We start from the raw sequence: 16,100 nt of genomic DNA, 5'->3' as shown, positions 1-16,100 counted from the left end.
AATGAGGGGTGTGGGCCCCTTAGAAGAGGGGTTTTGACTCAAATGGGGTAGTAGTGGGTTATTGTTGGGATGAGTTAAAAGGATTTGGGGGTTGGAATGGTTTGAAGAGAGGGTTAACAATCTAGAGAATGAGTTTTGGAAGCTTGGGATGAGAATGGAGTGAGGATTTGAGAGTGAGGGAGGTAGAGATGGGTAAAGAATGCTTTAGGGAGAAGCCCCTAGGGCTTTTCAAGGGTTTAAAAGGGGTAGGAGGGAGACCCCACACATGGGAGGGCCCCACTTGAGTTTGGAGTCGGCGGAGGTGGCCTGCCGACCCGGTGGTGGCCCCGTTGCCATCTGGCTAGTCTGGCGGTGGCCTACCACCCCTTGGGTGTTTTTGAGATCCGTGGGGTCCCAGTGACCCCTTTGGCACATCGGTTGGGTTCGCAGATCATTGGGTCCGCATATTGCGCTCTATTGATCGATTTCCTATATTAGTGGTGATCTTTCGGGTTTGAAAAACCCTCTATTTTGTGGACCTGGTGGGCCCAGAGTCTCTCAGACTCGAGGCAGGGACGTCCTGTCCCGTAAAAAATTGAAACTGAAGCAGATCCTACCTCGGGTAGGACTATTGGATGTATAAAGTACGTGTTTGGGACGGCGCAAGCTACTCCTGTAGCTTGATCCTACCATATTTAGGTCAGATCGTCTCTAATCATCGAATTCCCCATCACAGCGATTTAGATCACTTCACATAGCCTAAGCCTCTTCTATAGATGAACCCTAGGATAGCATTTCAATGTTTGGATTGGCTAAATGGCTTGGTCGTAGGGTCCTATAAGTGTTACTAAGTTCGATCTCTCCCTCCTAAGTTGGTAAGGTGTTAGATAGACCCACTGCCCAAGGCCTAGCTTAACCCCGAACCATGCTCTGATACCAAGTTGTAACGCCTCGAATTTTAGGGGCCGAGTAGGAACTCGGCTCCCGAATTCCCAGGTGCCACGTGTGCCCTAATGGGATTTAGATTTCAATTACATTTGGATTATCTCATAAGTCATGGGGTGTTTAGTGAACCATGAAGCATAAGTAAGTCATAGAACAATAACAAGTGCTGCTAAATAAGCATAATATCCAAAATACATTCCCATGAAAATCCAGGACAAGGAACTAGTCCCACCCATACAAGTGTCCCAAAATGACTAGGGCCATGGCCCATACCCTACAATCATCCATATATAAGCTAGGAGCCGCCGAAGGTCTAGTAATATGCCCGCTCCTCCTCATCATCCACACTGGCATCCTCCAGCGCATCTAGCTCCGTCGTCCCTGCATCTATGACAGGTTTTGGTTGGTGTTTTGAAACACCGTCCTAGAGTGGGAGTGAGTGATCAACTCAATGGTACCATTAACAATAAGTTACAGAGATTATCATACATAGGAATAAATTTAGTGAAAGGCATACATTCACAGAATCCTAAACACTCTGGTTAATGTAAATGTATGATTCAATGATATGATGTATGATCTCACCACAACACTCTCTCGAGCGACAACATCTAACGATCGCGAATGACCAACACTCCCTCAGTGCGACCACGACTGTCACATCACCAAAGTAACCAATGCAATGTAATGTGAATATTAGCCAAGTTGATTAATTATGTCTATTCATCCAGTAGTTTGGGAAAACCGAGATACCCTAACAGATCAGTGCCCTAATCCGATTGCGCGGCTCTGGCGGCCATGTCCGTATGGCTCCCGTGATCCTTTACCTGTTTAGGTTCGTCATTCCCATAATTGGACTCATACAAAGGCATTTAAGACAATTAAAGTCTTACTCATGGTCACTATGGGGAGGCTCGTCACCCCAGCGTAGGCCAACAACTCGGGCATAGTGTCCCATACTATTATCCTTGGCCAATGAGTTTAGTTGCTCACTGGTCACTGCGGGGAGGCTCGTTACCCCAGCGTAGGTTGGCAGCTCGGGCATAGTGTCCCATACCACCATCCCCGGCTCTTGAGTCTTGTGGGCCGCAATTAATGGTTATCAGTGATCGCAAATGGGTACATGGTGCCTCAGGTTCCAGTAGGCATGTACAAACATGGTTAATGTAGAAGGATGACCAACTAGTGGGCTAATTTGTCCCCATGAGACAAAGCATGGGTTGTAGGCTTGAGAGCAATGTCTCACGTAGTCCAAATATAGTCGACAACTCGCAGTTTGGCTAGTCGCACCATACTTGCCCGTGGGCTGACCCAAAAAAAGGGTTGCCCAAGAAAATCCCAGTTGGCTGGCCGATTCGAAAAGGATGTAATATATAATACAAGACCAACAAGTAGAAGTCGATCTACTCATATTTGTGAGGGGAATCAGGCGAGTGTAATTATAGTCTGCATCTGAAATCAAGGTATAAGACATCGTTGTGCATAACTTAGGGAATTCCTAGTTATACGCCTACATGGGTCTAAGTTTCAAAGGATCGTGGTGTGGGATTGAACACCACAACTAGATATAGGGAGAATTTTATCCTACATGGTGTGGTGTGGTGTGGGTAGTGAATTCCTCCATTTCAAATCTACGAGAGGCATGTGTACTAGTCCATAGTGTAAATTCAGCAAATTCAAGGACATTCCTAGCTAGGAGTTCCACAATTTTAGCAATTCAACAGTATAAACAGCCATACACCAATATGCACATGTAAGTTGCATGCAACAGGATCTAACTTATGAAATTAACAAGATTGAGGATAATGCACATGCAACTTCATAATTTGACAGACAATTCAATAATGCATACATCAGAGAACTTAGAATTGAAATTCCTTTCCCAATTTAGGGAAATTCTAGGCATAAGTTCTAAATCAGCAAATTCATACTGAAACAGTAACATGCAATCAAATTTCCACACAAAATCACTAAAGTTCACTCTAGGCATGATAACAGGCCACCTAGAGGTAATGGTCCACACATATCATTGACCAGAAGTTCTTATGGTTACTCTAGGGGCGCCGGATCCGCAAGTTTGGCATACTGGGGCCCTGTGCCACATGAATTACATGTCAGGACGCTTGCATGCAGCCCTAGCTAAGAAAAATGGAGGAGAACTCAAATTGCTACCTTAGATCGGCCACACCTCGTCTCTACGATGGTAGGGCCGAGATTTCCACCGAATGTTGGAGGTAGGAGTCGAGAATTCTAATTTCCTAGCTCCCCAAGCACTCACACCCTCCCTCTCTCTCTCTCTCTCTCTCTTTCTCTCTCTTTCTTTCTCTTCTTTCTTTTGTCTCTCTCGGTTGCTGGAAGTTTGCTTTGGGAGAGAGAGAGAGACGGTTTAAAGGGTTTTATACCCTGTAACTTGAGTATGGCGTTCCATCGAACCAAGAAGTTGGGCGTTCCATCGGACCAAGAAGATCGAACGGTGAGTGTTTTATAGGCTTAGATTTCATGCTTTGATGATGGGCCAAGTGAGGCCTACCAATTGATGGTATGGATCTCACTTTGGACCCTAGATGTGGCTGATGGCCCACTTTGATTCTCATGATCATTCCATGATGGGGCATTCTCCATGGACCCCATCATGATGTTTATTTTCCTTACATGAATAGGGTCATCTAGACCTTGCATTTTGGTAGAGAAAGGATCTCTACCATTGATTTTGATCAGTGGGCCCATATGTTATGGGACTCACTTGATGTATGTTGCGATATATATATATATATATATATATATATATATATATATATATATATATATATATATATATATATATATATATCAGTTTGATTCTAAACTTTTTGGGTGGGCCTCTCATCTAGGCCCCACCTTGATGTATGGATCTAATCAATGCCGTCCATCCTATTTCCCAGATCATCTTAGGCATTGAGCCGAAAAATGAGGCCAATCCAAATATTTGGCGGGTCGCATCATATAAAACAGCGCTATTGACTGTTAAAAGCAGTTAGGACCCACTTTGATGTTCCACACGCTAAAATATGCTAAATATTGGGCTTGTTTGGTCTGTCTTGAGCCATAGAGTCCAACGAATGGGTTGGATCCTCCTAATGTGGGCCCCACCTAGGAAAAACCTCAAGAAAATAAAAAAAATTAAAAAAATGCATTGCAGCAGGTGCTGCCGCTGACGTCCAGAGGACGCTGCAGTAGCATCCTGTTGCTGAGCGGAGGAGAGGGCAGGGACTGTGGGTCCCAGCTGCTGGCCACACCATGAAGTAAGTGTTTTATCTATGCCGCCACCCTGCACATGTGCTGCGTCCGTGCAGCGTGGGACCCTCCTGATGTATTTGTTTTATCTAAACCGTCCACTGTTTGGACGGTGGGGCCTATCTTGATGCATACAGTCCAACCATTTTGAGATATCATTTTATGGTATGAGGTAAAGAATGAGTCAGATCTAAAGTTTAAGTGGACCCCACCATTGAAATAGTGGACAGTGACATTCCACCATTTAAACTTCTAAGGGCCACAGTAGTTTCCAATTAAGCTAAAGTTTTGTCTTCACTTCATCTATCACTATGTTAACTTATGAATAGGTTGGATCTCAAATGCATCACGGCGGGCCACTCTGTGATGTGTCCAGCCATTGATCAGGTGGACCACACTGTAAAAAATAGTGGAGGATTGAACGTCTATCATTGAAACCCATTTGGGTCACAGAAGTTCTGGATCAACAGGGAAATTGTTTTCCCTCTTAATCCAGGTCTTTAAGACCTTACGATTAGATTGGGTGGAAAATAAACTTTATGGTGGGCCCTGTGATTTGTTTAACAGTGAGAATTATTATCTCCACTACTATTGGTGACATGGTTCGAATGATCCTTCGATATGATTATTTTTGGGGATGTATGAGGCCCACCTTAATATATATAAGGCCCATGTGATGAGGCCCATCTTGATGTATTTGTGGCCCGTCCATTGAGGCCCACCTTGATATATATGAGGCCCATGTGATGTGGCCCATTTGATATATTTGAGGCCCATGGGTCGAGGCCTAATGGTATGTACATAGGGTCCATTGCAATGTGTGATTCCACCATAGTTTATGTAATGATGTTTATGGCCGGCGATGCCTTGGGAGCAATGATGGTTTGACGTCTACATTATAAGAATAATGTTGGTTAAATGTCCTCATTATGACTCTCCCTAGGGCCCATTGATAGGCTCATACTTGTTGTGTGTGTAGGCCATCTAGGCCCATCTTCGTTGTGAGGATAGTTCATCACCATATAACATGCTTAATATAATTCCATGACTCATGCCATATGCATCATATGTATGCTTGATATGAGTAGTGACTGATCATAACATATGCCATTGGGCAGATTATTTATGGGACTCACTAATAGGAGTTACCCACATGAGCGCGCGGTATGCGCAGGATTGCTGTATGATTGGACGGTGTGACTTATGCATCTCGCATATGTGTGACATGATCATTGTACGCCCTAGCGACATCAGGGCTATAGCCTCCACAGGCACATCGTGGATGGCCAGATTAGATACCGAAAATATTGACTCTGGCACTGTGGGCACCTAAGATGTCCTTGGGTGAAAATCTCAGAACCTTTTTGGTACCAGGAGATGCTTTAACATCTAGATTGAGTGGATACACGAGCGCTCGAGTGTCGAATACTAATAGGCCGCATCTCCTACTGTGTCATGGTCGGTTGGAAGGGGGTGTGGCCTAATCCGCCCAAGTGGGGGGTTGTAAGCTAGGCTGAGTTTGATCAGCTCGCAAATAAGTCCGCTATCGACAAGCCGGGTAGGTATTGGCAGACTACTGGTCAGGCGGATAATGTGGTCTCTTCCACTCGCTGGGCTGTGCGGCTAGGGAGGCTACAGTCAGTGTGGAGTGTACTAGACCTCAGTGATATTCCAAAGGGGAACTGTACTGATATATGTACTTGATGAGGACTGGCATGCTTGTATTGCATCTCGCATATGACATTCGGCTACATAGGCCTCGCATCGCATGACCTTAGTATGACCGATAACATTCATGTCTTGTATCGTATAGTCTTGGTATGGCTGAAAATATTCATGTCTTGCATCGCATAGTCTTGGTACGGCTGATAGTATTCATGGACTTACCAGCATATTTTTGCATTACTCTGATACTGCATACTTGGCACTTGCCTTGCGCACACACTTACACCACCTTTTAAGCTTTTATAAGCTTATGCACGACCGTTGCGTGCAGGTGACGTTGGATCGCAGTAATGTTGAGGCAGGAGCGCGCATCAGATTATTTTGGAGCCTTTTGATCACCTTATTTTTCCCTTTTCGCATTGTATTTAAAGTTTTTGATATGGTGGATATGTGGTGATGTTGTTTTGTGACTTGATTATGTTTGTGGTCATGCTCCATTACAAAAAAATTATACTGAAAATCCTCCTTGTAGGATCCTAGGATCGGAATCTGACATATGAGTGCTAGGAACTGAGAATGGGCACTACGGAGGCTGTCGTCGCCGGATTTGGCGATCGAAAATTTTGTGAGCTCGTTTTCTGAGTTTGGGGCATGACACACTTGAAGGACCTTCTTGAGGTGTTCCATATGGGTAGTTTCGTCTTGACTGTATATCAAAATATCATTGAAATAAACCACAATGAAATGCCCAATAAAGGGTTTCAGAACTTGGTTCATCAACCTCATAAATGTGCTAGGTGCGTTCGAAAGACCGAAAGGCATGACCATCCATTTGTACAATCCTTTCTTGGTCTTAAAGGCCGTTTTCCATTCGTCACCCGGTCGTCTGCGAATCTGATGGTAGCCGCTCCTTATATCCAATTAAAAAAATAATTTCACGCCCTCAAGCATGTCCAACATATCGTCCAGCCGTGATACAGGAAACATGTACTTTATGGTGATTTTGTTAATGGCTCGACTGACGACACACATGCACCAACTCTCATCCTTCTTAGGAGCTAATAGAGTCGATACGGTGTATGGGCTCATGTTTTCTCAGATAAGACCCTTATAGATCAGTTCCTCTACTTGCCCTTGTAAAATTTTACACTCCTTCAGACTCATTTGATAGTGAGGACGTTTGAGTAAGCAGGATCTAGGGACAAGGTCGATATGGTGTTGGATATCTCACATGGGAGGTAATCCATCGGGAAGGTCATCTGGCCAAATTTCTTTAAAGTCATGCACTAAGGGTTTTAGTTCATCAGGGATATTAGTGGGATCGAGTTCTTTCCCTTTTACAATTAGTGCATTGGCTTGTCCTGTTTCTTTGGATTCCTACACGAAGTCTCATCTGGTTAAGAGAAAATGACCATCCACTTTAGAAGTTTCAGGTGGTCCTTCTGGATCCATAGGGGCCAATATAGTTTTTCGGCTGTCTTTGACAAAAATATACACATTATCTCACCCTTTATGAGTGGCGTCATGGTCAGATTGCAAAGGTCGACCGAGTAGTATGTGTTATGCTTCCATATCAATCACATCGCATATTACTTCATCCTTATAATGTTTGCCAATTGAAAAGGATATGGTGCACTGTTCAGTTACCTTTTTTCACTGACCTTCTTAATCAACAGATCGTATATGGTGAGGGATGAAGCTCTATTTTTAATTACAATTTTTCTACTATTACCCTGGAGGTGATGTTCTCATTGCTCTCATTGTCGATGATCACATTACAGACTTTTTAATTCATCATACACCTAGTTCGGAAGATGCTATGTCGTTGTGTGTGTACTTCTTTCCTTAGCACATACAATCACTACCAGAAAACAGGCCAAAGGCTACGGCTAAAAACCGTAGCTAAAAGCCTATGGCTATGGTTAAGATCCGTAGCACGACCGTAGCCATTGGTGCCATAGCCGTTGGTCTAAAAGCTATGGCTACGGATACAATCCGTAGCTATAGAGATAATGGATACGGATTAAAGCCGTAGCTGTTTCTTTTGTAGCGCTAAAGTATTTACAGCTACAGATTATATCTGTAGCTAAAAGTTGAGAACGAACCATAGCAATAGGCTTAAATTAGCAACAACTACGATTTGTAGAAGCAAGCTACGGTTAATAGCCGTAGCTAATTATACTAAAGGTACGGATTAAATCCGTAGCAATATTGTCCATAGGTTAAAATGATATACAGCTACGGATTTTATCTGTAGCTAAAAGTAGAATGAGAACCGTAATAAAAAACTGAATTTAGCAAGAGCTACTTTTTTCAACAAAGTGCTGCGGTTAATAGCCGTAGCAAATGCCTATTGTTAATAAAAATTTTAATTTGTAATGGCAGCTCTTACCATTGTAGTACACCCTGATAACTCATATAAGCAAGATCCAATTCATGGCTAAATCATTCATTCATTCAATCAAACACAATCATTCATTTCCATTCACAAAAGTACAATGCCAACATAATAGTTATATGTCTATTTAAAGTTCTCATTAACCGCAAGATCTAATGCCTTCTCGCAGCTAAATAGCTTCTCAGCAAGCGCAAGCGAAAACTCCATGGATGTGCATTCGAAAGCTTACTGCACATGGATGATCACATACCTATTTGATCTGAAGGAGAATCAATGTTATACGCTGCTAATCATTCTTTCAGCTCGAGCACCTTATCTTCTTCCTCTTCACTATCAACGGCAGTCGACATTTTCTACTGAAAGACCCAAACCAAAAAGGCAATGAGAAGTCCACAAAAATAGGAAGATACTTGGGAAATAAGAAGTTTCAGGATTTGCAAACACACCTTTCTAGCAGGAGCCTTCTTCAGAGCTCCCCTGCCTTTGGGTTTTACCCCCTCGGAAACATGTCCTATGGAGAGAAAAAGATAACATGCATTGAGATGAATGAAATCTTCAAGATGGGAAGTAAAATAGTAATTGACAATCTGCCTGTACCAAGTTTTGTTCCCAGCAAGGTTCGCAAAATTCAGGTTGACAGTGAAACCATGTGATCCTCCATTGATGACGTTAAATGCAGGCATAGGTAGAACTAGAGTTTTGTTCCCAGCAAGGTTTGCAATGTGCTGCATGACAAAGAGTGCAACTTAACAAACATACGCTTCAACAGTGAGTGAAGGGCTAGTGAATAATCATACATTTTGAACTGTGTTTGGACAAGAGATGCTAAAAAAGATTATTTTCTATTGATCTAAAGAGGCCAGTGAATAATCAGATATGGTGCATCATGTGTTGATGAATTTGTACCTCCACCATTTTGCAATCTTGGATTAACATGCACAGATGATGCCTGCAACCTTCTCAATTCCTCAGAAAGTTGGTGGGAGATGAGCTAGCCAGAATGGGCTTGAAGGACCTGTGAAATATTCATGTAAACTACAATATGCATAATAGTTCTTTATGACACTCTGTATAGGTAATAGAAAAAGAAATTTTGGAAGCAAAAACCTTCAAAAGAGTAGAACTCGTCTCTAGATAAAGATTCATGACAGAGCTGGAATGTTGGAAAGGATTGGCAGATGCATCATTTGTTGCTGCAGAAGGTATTTCTTTTAAGAACTTGAGGCAATCCTGGGAAAAAGGAAAGAAAGACATGTCCATGAGTGGACTTTAAACATTTTCATGTTCAAGAAGCTTTAAGAGGAAAAAAAAATGTAGCATATATTGAGGAAAAGTTCATTCATACAATGGCAATGAAATAAAGCATGTGAATCACCTCGAAAAAGTATCCTTGTATGTGCTCAGATTTTTGTTCAGCCATTGCTCTAGATTTATGTGTTCCTTATGAGAAGCAACTGCATCCAGTTTGATTCTGAATGTAAATGGAGTCATGTCCAATTAATACTGATAGTCTGATTGTACGATCTATGAGATGACATGTACATGAGTACAAAAAGCAGCAAATGCAGACATGGAAGAGAGTTGTAATACCTGTAAACTTCTTGTGTTGCAACCTTCAACTGTGACAGTGCCACCGATGACTGCTGCGCCTGCTAGGAAATAACTCATACTTGATGCATCGCCTTCAACATACACATTTCCAGGGGACCTGTTTCTACGTTTTCTTCATGTTACTCCCTACATATACTGATTCTACGTTTTCTTCATGTTACTCCCTAGAGCATGTCTATCTCTGTGTATAAATAAAACAATCATGTTGATGGTATATATGTAGGAAATTCCTTATATGGTAGAATATACACAATGGTAAGTGTATATACATGTTCAGCTATATACACAACCATATGACTGTGTATTGAGCCCCAATACACAGCCCCAAGAGAGTACACAACATATTACGATAATAATTTGAGTTATTTCCTATTTTATAGAGTTTTATCAATATTGTGGGAGATCCTCACCACTACTAATTACGCCAAGTGCATTTGCACTTTTGTCAATCCACACATGCTAGTTCTAGCAGATCAAAGGCAATCGGAGTTGTCCATAAATTTTGGGTAGCCTAGTTTTGCATAAATCAAGGGAATGGCTTGAATATAAAAAGGGATATGTGTACACAACTTACCTGCATAGGGAAACTTTCAATTGGTGAGTCGATACATCAGTTTCTTCTTTGGTGATTTGTTTGGGGCTGCAAATCATTAGGTAGGCTTTCAATTTTGGAACAGTGACTTGTTTGGGGTTGCAAATTCCTGTAACCCATATCAAATTTTAGGATCTTCGACAAACAACGTAACTAGCAAAAAAAAAAAACTACTGTGAGACAATGTTAACATTTCCATTTGTGGACTATAGTAGGAGAATCAAGTGACCCGCACTGAATTAAAAAAGAGAACTGATGACCTCTAGGCACCTCTACCACAATTTGCAGTATGGGTGTTCAGCCACGAAATGGAAAAAGAAAAGGAAAAAAAAAAACCTTTTTTACATCACGGAGCTAAAAAATGCCTTGTACTGCATATAGCAGTATAGGTGCCTGTAGGTGGTTAGTTCCGATTGAGAGAAGTCCCAGATTTGTTGCTAAAAGGGTGCAACAAATCCAGGGGATTCTCAGGGCACAATCTGTCCACTGGGATGCAATGGATGAATGGTCTGGATTACTGATCCATGGGCATCATTTCCATCAAATAACTCAGCACAAGACCAATAGATGATCAAACAAGCATAACTTTTCTGTTCATTATACATCTAAACTGGGCCATAATTTGGACAGTTCAATGACCTGTACACCATGTACACAATTTTAAAGTAATCTAGGTGCCTGCGTAACCTCCATTGCACACTGCCAGTATCAAAGTTTTTAGTCTTTAGAAAAACAAAGGGGCAAAAGTCAAAAAAAAAAGGATCCCCAAATACCCAGCCCTATTTAGATGCAAAACAAGGCATGAAAAGATTGGAAGATCCCAGTCGTTCCAATCTCTGGCCTTTTCCCTAAAAATGTAGGCCGTTGTTGTTTCTTCTTCCCAATCAGTTAGGATTGTCACATTAGTGAGATTTTTTGGAAATTCCCAATTCTAAAATGGGCCATCAGATCAACAGTCTAGATCACTACACCACGGGCCTGCCCCACATATAAAAACATATTCTCAGGTCTGAGGGCCATAGACACTTCTGTCTAACTTGAAAGCATTTGGCTGAAAACCGATCCAACAAACACCCTTGGTTTTGCTGCAAATATATATAAGCCATCATTAGTGACAAGATCTCAATCAGGTAGCTACACATTCCATAGAATTTCAAGTTTATAGGCTATGACAGATTCGTTTACAAACACTGATGCAGAGATTGGTGCCATGTCCTTTTCTTTTCTCTTCTTTTTTGTTTTTTGCCATTTTTGGTTTCATGAAAACCGGAACCTAGATTCAGATAGCAATGAACTGAACACAACATTATTCATGCAATGCTCATACCAGGATCATGATATGATGATACCAATGCCTTGAGAATATTACTAATATCCATGGCAATAATTACATAAAAGAAAAAAAGAAAAGAAAAGGAAAAACACTCATTCCATCTATATGTATATGTGTGCCATCATCATAGCTTTGTCTCAACTATTTCGGGTAAGCTTCTCAAGAAGGCTAAGCTGCCCATCTGACACCAACCATCCAAATTTACCTAGGCTTGGGACTTGTTAGTGTGTGTCACAAAGAACACACACACACACACAAAGGGAGGGAGGGAGGGAGGGAGAGAGAGAGAGAGAGAGAGAGAGAGAGAAAGAGAGATGACTCTTATGGGAGTTCAAATCTAGCATTTGCATGATCATGAATGTGATATTTACACCAGCCAGAGCAAATGGATACTCCCAAGTAGCTCGCTTTCCACCTTGCTTGTTCAATAGCCTCTGAAAAGTTGGGATGGATAGAATCATCCCAGTGATAGCGAAGCCACTAACTCAGCTGTTGTCTTTGTAAGAACACCTTGCCAATACAATTCATATAAGAATTCAATCGATTTCTATGTCAAGAAAACAAAAAAAAATCCTGACAGATGGCTCACAGCTGATCTCTACTGCCGCCTGGAGCATGCAAAAAGAAAAAAGAAAAAGAAGATGAATATGCTAAATGGGTAGTAGTCGAAATCGCCATTTAGTTTCATTTAGGTGGGAAGCAGGCCCTTAATTTCATTCAAATTCAAAAAAGCATTCGCTTTGACAAAAAACAAGTAGCGAGCACACTGCTAGAGGGGAAAAGGCCGAAATTGCAAATTTAGATGATTTTGAGTCTGAATTAAAATACATGATATGCAATGCCAACCTCATTCAAATTAGAATAATGATACCTGGTTCAAGATTGTTTTTTTCCATTTTTCTTTGTTTCCTTTAGTTCAATTCAACTGAGCATGCCTTGCATCTAAACACGCCTTACGTTTAATATAACAACCTCGCCAAAATCTGTGGCCCATAAGACATCTGCATTGAGATCCATAAATTGAGTTTGGCAGCTTGGATTTGAATCCTGTCAGATCCATAAATTGAGTTCGGCAAACTACATTATGACATTAGAATTATTCAAAAGAGCTTTTCTTTTCCAAACAAACACAAACCCATGTAACTTAAGTACATAATCAAGTAATAAGTGGAAAATATGGGAAAAGAAACTGAAAAGCACCACAAACATATCAAAAGGAATGCTTAAAGCACCACAAACACACACTGCTCAAAAACTGAAAAGCTAATCGCCTTCCATGGTTCTCCTCAATATAAACGAAAAGACGTATGATCTGCAAAATGGAGTGCCACATTCATCCAGAGTTTTTAAGCAAGTCTAATCAGCCATGTTTAGAAAACCAATAACTAGGCACTGAACATGCCCCGCAAGTGTTATATGATTTTTAAATTGTTAGGGAAATGATAGTTGGGTCACTTGGTAAGATTTCACTGTTCTCATCTTTTGCACTCCATCCCTAGTCTCAATGTTGAAATAGAGTCTGTATCTGCTTCATTTGAATAGTTAAGGGTGTAAGTAGGCCATCCTCTAAAAGCTGGGCTGAGCAAATTAAAATTTTGAATAGTAATGGCCTAACAAGCCATCCCCAAATAGTTCAAAATCCAGTCCCAAATCCTACATGTGGTGCTTGTGAGGATAAACAAACGAAGTGATCAATAAAGCATTAGATTGAAGCCTGAAGGCAAGAAGAATGAAGCATGTATCGATCTATAAATACTGTTAATTACTTAAGAAGAAAATGTACAAGTAAAACATACCATTCAGAAGAAAAACCTAATTGCAAGTGTTGCTAAAATGGATATTGTTGCACCTGATAATGATGCCTCTGTCAAATCTAGGAATTTTCATGTCAATGCGTGTGTACACACACACACACAGATAAAAGATATACATACAATCAGGGTAACCACTAAATAGTGAAATACATAAAGATTACATGTCAGCTAAGAAACTTACTCGGGGTGCATTGGAATGCACTACTGCAATGAATCACAATTATAATCTAATACACATTTTGGAGGATTCTGATTAACGGCTGCCAAACATGACAGATAATTCAATTCTTGAATTCTTCAATCTTGAACCCTGAGACTCAAAAGTTCAATTCTTGAATTCTTCAATCTTGAACCCTGAGACTCAAAACTCCTTTTCAATTGGTCAGCAAATATAATTGAATTAAAGAGGAGAAAATAAAACATTTGTTGGCTACTTTTAATGACCCACCAGATGGGTTTAAACGATATGCAATTGTGGCAACAACAAGTCATGCACAAGCAACTACAGGAGCTCCAGAGACAGCAACAACTTCAGCAACTAGATCAGCAGGCAAGGCAACAACATTCTTTGAGTCAACTGTCTGGAGTTGCAAAGCAGTCTAGTGATCAATTACCTACCTTGGGCAATGGTGCACCTATGCATGATGCAACTAACTACATGTGGTCACAGGAACATGTAGGAGGTTAGAGGAAATGGCCATTGCTGTGTTAGCATATATACAAATGCATGAAATTTCGAAGTCCGTATCAGTTAAATTTTTATAACTTCTTAACCTTGCTATTCTTTCTATAAAATTAAAACACTCATGAAGAAAGAAAGAAAGAAAGAAAGGAAAAAAGATATCAACCAGAGGTAATCCATGTAAGAAAATGTTGCCATTGACAATCAAAGAGAAAAATGATAAATACATAAGGAACTTTGGCCTTCTCTTCATTGAATGTAGAATGTTGTCACATTTCTTTTTTAATTAATAGCCTATTTGCTGACAACTAATTGAAGGATTTGGGATTACACATATTGAAGAGTAATTGAAGGATTGGTGTGTTCTATGGGGTATCCAGATTGAGCCAATCATATCAATAGTTTGGATCACTAAACTACATGCTCCATTGTACCTGAAATTAATGGTGATCCTAACCATCTAATCACTAGATAGAAAATGGGCAATCTATATCTATTATACTAGAAAGGTTCCATCATTCTCTGGACCAGCCATTATGTGAGGCTCGGCCTTGATCATCAATTGTTTCCAAAAAATATGCTATGTTTCAATTTAATTAAGAAATGGTAAGTAATGTAATGAAAGCACCACTTGATGTTAGCATTGGGATTTAATTAAGAAATGGTTAGAAATGGTAATCTTTTTCCTTTTATTTTTGGGACAGACTAGTCAATTTGCATTCAATATATGTGCCTAAATATGTATGTACTTTTATGATATTCATATGTACTTTTATACCATTTGCTCTAATATGAATCTAGTGGAAGAAAGGAGCTATTCAACAGGTGAGAAATTGCTATTTTGATGCAGGGAGCAGGTAAAAGATCTTAAGCCTCTGAAACAGGGGATGCCCAATAAAGTTGAAGAGCGCCCTCGTTCTTCTTCTTTGTATCCTTTATAACTATAAATTGTTTTTTTTTGTTTTTTTTTGTACCCTTATGTATAAAACATAATGCCGACTGTTCTAAGAAGTGGCTACAAAAATAATAATAACCATCATCATAAACATTGATAGACACAAAGTAAATGGCTGGTGTACAAATTTTACAGGAAACGAAAATCCTTAAATGTCAATCGACACTGGATCAATTGAGAGAAATAAAGAGAGAGAGAGAGAGAGAGAGAGAGAGAGAGACCTGTAAATGTCAATCGACACTGGATCAATTGAATAGAGGAAGATCGAAAGCCCTAAGTGTACAAAAATAAATAAATCCTTAAATAAAACTTTCCCATTTTCTCTTGTTACAGATTTTACGGAACCTTAAATCCTTTTCCTATTAGAAATTTTATAGGAAACGAAACCCTAATCTGTGTATTTGAAGATTTAGAAATAAAAACTCAAAATCAAACTTAAAATATATGGTGAGAGAAATGGGTACCTGGTCAGAGAGGAGAGACGGAGAAGAGGTGAAGGGCGGGGACCGTAGGGGTGGATTTTCGCTCGGGTGAAGGGGGTGCGTCGCTCAAGGGTTGCAGTCGAGAGGGAGAGGGAACGAGAGAGGGCGAGGGAGAGGGAGAGGGAGAGGGAGCGACAGAGGGAGGTAGGGGTGAAGGTCGAGACGGAGAGGGAGAGGGAGAGTGGAGCGAGAGAGAGCGCACGAGAGAGAAAAGGGACGCGCGGACTTGGGTTTTTTTCCCTGGAGTGGAGGGAGAGAAATTTTAGAATGTTTCGTTTGAGGGGGAAGGAGAAAAAGGGCAGCGCGCGGGCTTCGTTTTTACATTTTTTCTACTACGGTTTTAGACCGTAGCTAAAATCCCATTAGCTGTA

General features: G+C 40.7%; 1 protein-coding gene and 1 long non-coding RNA gene across 4 annotated transcripts; both read right to left on the bottom strand.

Moving 5' to 3' along the window:
• Nucleotides 1-8,550: 8,550 nt before the first annotated feature.
• LOC131238573 (uncharacterized) lies at nucleotides 8,551-11,517 on the bottom strand. 3 transcript variants are annotated; one of them, XR_009167937.1, is made up of 6 exons: nucleotides 10,446-11,498; nucleotides 9,851-10,052; nucleotides 9,636-9,731; nucleotides 9,368-9,490; nucleotides 9,058-9,275; nucleotides 8,551-8,616 (listed from the first exon to the last, which is right to left on the bottom strand). XR_009167937.1 is itself a non-coding variant. In XM_058236243.1 (5 exons), exons 1-4 carry the CDS (start codon nucleotides 10,520-10,522, stop codon nucleotides 9,252-9,254), a joined length of 342 nt encoding a protein of 113 aa, XP_058092226.1. In that variant the 5' UTR covers nucleotides 10,523-11,517; the 3' UTR covers nucleotides 8,551-8,616; nucleotides 9,058-9,251. The 3 variants fall into 3 exon arrangements, 1 of the variants encoding a protein (XP_058092226.1); XR_009167938.1 differs by lacking the exon at nucleotides 9,636-9,731 and having other exon boundaries at nucleotides 10,446-11,502; XM_058236243.1 differs by lacking the exon at nucleotides 9,636-9,731 and having other exon boundaries at nucleotides 9,851-9,968; nucleotides 10,446-11,517.
• Nucleotides 11,518-13,942: 2,425 nt separating this feature from the next.
• Nucleotides 13,943-15,885, bottom strand: LOC131238572 (uncharacterized). The gene is made up of 3 exons (XR_009167935.1): nucleotides 15,712-15,885; nucleotides 15,469-15,520; nucleotides 13,943-14,191 (listed from the first exon to the last, which is right to left on the bottom strand). It is a non-coding gene; the product is annotated as an uncharacterized LOC131238572 (long non-coding RNA).
• Between the last annotated feature and the right edge of the window lie 215 nt (nucleotides 15,886-16,100).

This window comes from Magnolia sinica, chromosome 3 (assembly GCF_029962835.1).
Source record: "Magnolia sinica isolate HGM2019 chromosome 3, MsV1, whole genome shotgun sequence".
NCBI lineage: Eukaryota > Viridiplantae > Streptophyta > Magnoliopsida > Magnoliales > Magnoliaceae > Magnolia > Magnolia sinica.
Note: the sequence above shows the minus strand (reverse complement) of the source record. Positions and strands in the feature narration are given on the sequence as shown.